This window comes from Coregonus lavaretus (assembly GCF_964263955.1).
Source record: "Coregonus lavaretus genome assembly, chromosome: 4".
Taxonomy (NCBI): domain Eukaryota; kingdom Metazoa; phylum Chordata; class Actinopteri; order Salmoniformes; family Salmonidae; genus Coregonus; species Coregonus lavaretus.
The window spans coordinates 77,289,331-77,294,591 of NC_139991.1; the positions used below are offsets into that span (position 1 = coordinate 77,289,331).

At 43.9% G+C, this 5,261-nt stretch overlaps 1 protein-coding gene across 1 annotated transcript in view; it reads left to right on the forward strand.

Moving 5' to 3' along the window:
* Positions 1-766: 766 nt before the first annotated feature.
* Positions 767-5,261, forward strand: part of LOC311127547 (MOB kinase activator 3B) — a gene marked incomplete at its 3' end in the record, with an annotated part of 42,358 nt that continues 37,863 nt past the window's right edge. Inside the window, exon 1 of the mRNA XM_084159365.1 lies at positions 767-1,214. Coding sequence (XP_084015491.1) covers positions 797-1,214 — 418 coding nt within the window. The 5' untranslated portion in view covers positions 767-796. The remainder of the gene's footprint in view (positions 1,215-5,261) is intronic.

Below are 5,261 nucleotides of genomic sequence, written 5' to 3' on the forward strand. Positions count from 1 at the left end.
ACCTGTTTTGTCCACCGACAGAGAGAGAAAGAGATAGCTTCAAGACCTGTTTTGTCCACCGACAGAGAGAGAAAGAGATAGGGTCAAGACCTGTTTTGTCCACCGACAGAGAGAGAAAGAGAGAGCTTCAAGCTTAGCTTTAATACATCACTGATACACTGCCAGAATGATGCTATCAGAGTCCTGACTAAAACTAGAGTAATGGAACCACTAACCTGCCTAAACATGAAATTATCAGCTTAGTAACGGAAACTCCCTGTTCTGTTGTGTTCTCTGATTCCCACATTCAGTGGATTAGGAGTTTAGATTAGTGGGAGAGTCACTGACAGTATGTCTTTTAAACATTGTCTTTGCTTTGTTGTTTTTTTACTCTTGGAATGTGTTTTGGACGTGAAAAGCACTCGCACATCAGAATATATATATATATATAATATAATTTTTGCAGGTGCGTAGCGAAATAGAATATAATTTTTGCAGGTGCGTTGGAAATAGAAGATCATTTTCACATGTAACAGAGAAAGAAAACCTGCACACTGCACTTCATTTAAAACTTTTTTATTTTTTGTGTTTTGTTCACAGGAACCCCCGCTTCCTTTCCTCCTCATCCTCTTTCTGCTCCTCCAGAAGTTACTATTGGTACCGTCGGTTCCTCCCAGGGGTCCCCCCCCCCCCCCTACACGGTCTGCTGACAAACCCCCACTGTTCCCCTCCTCTCTGCTCCCCCTGTCCCCGTCCCTGAAACCCCTCTCCCCTCTCGCCACAGTCCTCACCCCCCCTAGCCCCCATCCTAGGCAACATGTCCATCGCCCTGAAGCAGGTCTTCAACAAGGACAAGACCTTCCGGCCAAAGCGTAAGTTTGAGCCGGGGACGCAGCGTTTCGAGCTGCATAAGAAGGCCCAGGCGTCACTGAGCTCCGGGGTTGACCTGAGGGCGGCGGTTGCTCTGCCCCATGGGGAGGATCTGAACGACTGGGTGGCCGTTCACGTGGTCGACTTCTTCAACCGGATCAACCTCATCTACGGGACGGTGTGTGAGTTCTGCACAGAGAAGAGTTGTCCGGTGATGTCCGGGGGGCCAAGGTATGAGTACCGATGGCAGGACGATCACAAGTACAAGAAACCCACGGCTCTACCGGCTCCCAAGTACATGAACCTGCTGATGGACTGGATCGAGGTCCAGATCAACAATGAGGATATCTTCCCCACCAGTATAGGTGAGTACTATTGCTTACGGGCCTTATTATTATTATTATTATTATTATTATTATTATTATTATTAACAGTTGCAAAATTCCCTGAACTTTCCACAAAACATTTTTCTGAATTCCCGGCTAGAGGATTTCTGCAATCAGCAGGGAATTAACTGTGATGGAATAGTCCAACCTGGAATTCTTCAACCCCAACTGAGCATCAGTCAGGACCCTCTTGGACCCTTATGCAATATAACCCCAACCTTTGACTGTCAGCATTCCTCTGTAGATCTCTTTGAACAAAAGAACAGAAAGACTGTTAAAAAAGGAACACTACTCATGGTGTTGTCACGGTGTTGCTGATGGCTGCTTTGATGCTGACATGAAAAGACAGGTGATCCTGCGGAGGGGCAGATGGGCCGGGGGTGGAGGCTAATTGGATTTTCAGCCGCAGACAAATTAGATCGCTGCTAGATAACAATGATCTCACTTGTTAAACCCTATAGCATCCAACGGACTGTGAAACCTTATTTATGTCAGCTTAGGTCACAAGATCCAAATCCTAAATTGTTTACTTGATGGTGGTGAGTGCAAGAGATCCTCGTCTTTTATGTACAGTGAGGGGAAAAAGTATTTGATCCCCTGCTGATTTTGCACATTTGCCCACTGACAAAGAAATGATCAGTCTATAATTTTAATGGTAGGTTTATTTGAACAGTGAGAGACAGAATAACAACAAAAGAATCCAGAAAAACGCATGTAAAAAATGTTATAAATTGATTTGCATTTTAATGAGGGAAATAAGTATTTGACCCCCTCTCAATCAGAAAGATTTTTGGCTCCCAGGTGTCTTTTATACAGGTAACGAGCTGAGATTGCAGAGTGCTCCTAATCTCAGCTTGTTACCTGTATAAAAGACACCTGTCCACAGAAGCAATCAATCAGATTCCAAACTCTCCACCATGGCGAAGACCAAAGAGCTCTCCAAGGATGTCAGGGTCAAGATTGTAGACCTACACAAGGCTGGAATGGGCTACAAGACCATCGCCAAGCAGCTTGGTGAGAAGGTGACAACAGTTGGTGCGATTATTTGCAAATGGAAGAAACACAAAAGAACTGTCAATCTCCCTCGGCCTGGGGCTCCATGCAAGATCTCACCTCGTGGAGTTGCAATGATCATGATAACGGTGAGGAATCAGCCCAGAACTACACGGGAGGATCTTGTCAATGATCTCAAGGCAGCTGGGACCATAGTCACCAAGAAAACAATTGGTAACACACTACGCCGTGAAGGACTGAAATCCTGCAGCGCCCGCAAGGTCCCCCTGCTCAAGAAAGCACATATACATACCCGTCTGAAGTTTGCCAATGAACATCTGAATGATTCAGAGGAGAACTGGGTGAAAGTGTTGTGGTCAGATGAGACCAAAATGGGAGCTCTTTGGCATCAACTCAACTCGCCGTGTTTGGAGGAGGAAGAATGCTGCCTATGACCCCAAGAACACCATCCCCACCGTCAAACATGGAGGTGGAAACATTATGCTTTGGGGGTGTTTTTCTGCTAAGGCGACAGGACAACTTCACCACATCAAAGGGACGATGGACGGGGCCATGTACCGTCAAATCTTGGGTGAGAACCTCCTTCCCTCAGCCAGGGCATTGAAAATGGATCGTGGATGGGTATTCCAGCATGACAATGACCCAAAACACACGGCCAAGGCAACAAAGGAGTGGCTCAAGAAGAAGCACATTAAGGTCCTGGATTGGCCTAGCCAGTCTCCAGACCTTAATCCCATAGAAAATCTGTGGAGGGAGCTGAAGGTTCGAGTTGCCAAACGTCAGCCTCGAAACCTTAATGACTTGGAGAAGATCTGCAAAGAGGAGTGTTACAATCCTCCTGAGATGTGTGCAAACCTGGTGGGCAACTACAAGAAATGTCTGACCTCTGTGATTGCCAACAAGGGTTTTGCCACCAAGTACTAAGTCATGTTTTGCAGAGGGGTCAAATACTTATTTCCCTCATTAAAATGCAAATCAATCTATAACATTTTTGACATGCGTTTTTTCTGGATTTTTTAAAAGTTATTCTGTCTCTCACTGTTCAAATAAACCTACCGTTAAAATTATAGACTGATCATTTCTTTGTCAGTGGGCAAACGTACAAAATCAGCAGGGGGTCAAATCAAATTTGACCCCAATAACTACCGTGGGATATGCATCAACAGCAACCTTGGGAAAATCCTCTGCATTATCATTAACGGCAGACTTGTACATTTCCTCAGTGAAAACAATGTACTGAGCAAATGTCAAATTGTCTTTTTACCAGATTACCGTACAACAGACCACGTATTCACCCTGCACACCCTAACTGACAAAGAAACAAACCAAAACAAAGGCAAAGTCTTCTCATGCTTTGTTGGTTTCAATAAAGCTTTCAACTCAATTTGGCATGAGGGTCTGCTATAAAAATTGATGGAAAGTGGTGTTGGGGGGAAAACATACGACATTATAAAATCCATGTATGCAAATAAGTGTGCAGTTAAAATTGGCAAAAAACACACACATTTCTTTCCACAGGGCCGTGGGGTGAGACAGGGATGCAGTTTAAGCCCCACCCTCTTCAACATATATATCAACGAATTGGCGAGGGCACTAGAACAGTCTGCAGCACCCGGCCTCACCCTACTAGAATCTGAAGTCAAATGTTTACTGTTTGCTGATGATCTGGTGCTTCTGGCCCCAACCAAGGAGGGCCTACAGCAGCACCTAGATCTTCTGCACAGATTCTGTCAGACCTGGGCCCTGACAGTAAATCTCAGTAAGACAAAAATAATGGTGTTCCAAAAAAGGTCAATTTGCCAGGACCACAAATACAAATTCCATCTAGACACTGTTGCCCTAGAGCACACAAAAAACTATACATACCTCGGCCTAAACATCAGCGCCACAGGTAACTTCCACAAAGCTGTGAACGATCTGAGAGACAAGGCAAGAAGGGCCTTCTACGCCATCAAAAGGAACATAAAATTTGACATACCAATACTTGAATCAGTTATAGAACCCATTGCCCTTCATGGTTGTGAGGGCTGGGGTCCACTCACCAACCAAGAATTCACAAAATGGGACAAACACCAAATTGAGACTCTACATGCAGAATTCTGCAAAAACATTCTCAATGTACAACGTAAAACACCAAATAATGCATGCAGAGTAGAATTAGGCCGAAACCTGCTAATTATCAAAATCCTGAAAAGAGACGTTAAATTCTACAACCACCTAAAAGGAAGCGATTTCCAAACCTTCCATAACGAAGCAATCATCTACAGAGAGATGAATCTGGAGAAGAGTCCCCTTAGCAAGCTGTTCCTGGTTCACAAACACAAACAGACCCCACAGAGCCCCAGGACAGCAACACAATTAGACCCAACCAAATCATGAGAAAACAAATAGATAATTACTTGACATATTCGAAAGACTTAACAAATAAACAGAGCACACTAGAATGCTATTTGGCCCTAAACAGAGAGTACACAGTGGCAGTATACCTGACCACTGTGACTGACCCAAAATTAAGGAAATCTTTGACTATGTACAGACTCAGTGAGCATAGCCTTGCTGTTGAGAAAGGCCGCTGTAGGCAGACCTGGCTCTCAAGAGAAGACAGGCTATGTGCACACTGCCCACAAAATGAGGTGGAAACTGAGCTGCACTTCCTAACCTCCTGCCAAATGTATGACCATATTAGAGACACATATTTCCCTCAGATTACACAGATCCACAAAGAATTCGAAAACAAACCCAATTTTGATAAACTCCCATATCTATTGGGTGAAATACCACAGTGTGCCATCACAGCAGCAAGATTTGTGACCTGTTGCCACAAGAAAAGGGCAAACAGTGAAGAACAACCACTATTGTAAATACAACCCATATTTATGTTAATTTATTTTCCCTTTTGTAACTATTTGCACGTCGTTACAACACTGTATATAGAGATAATATGACATTTGAAATGTCTCTATTATTTTGGAACTTGTTTATTTCAATTTTGTTTATCCATTTCACTTGCTT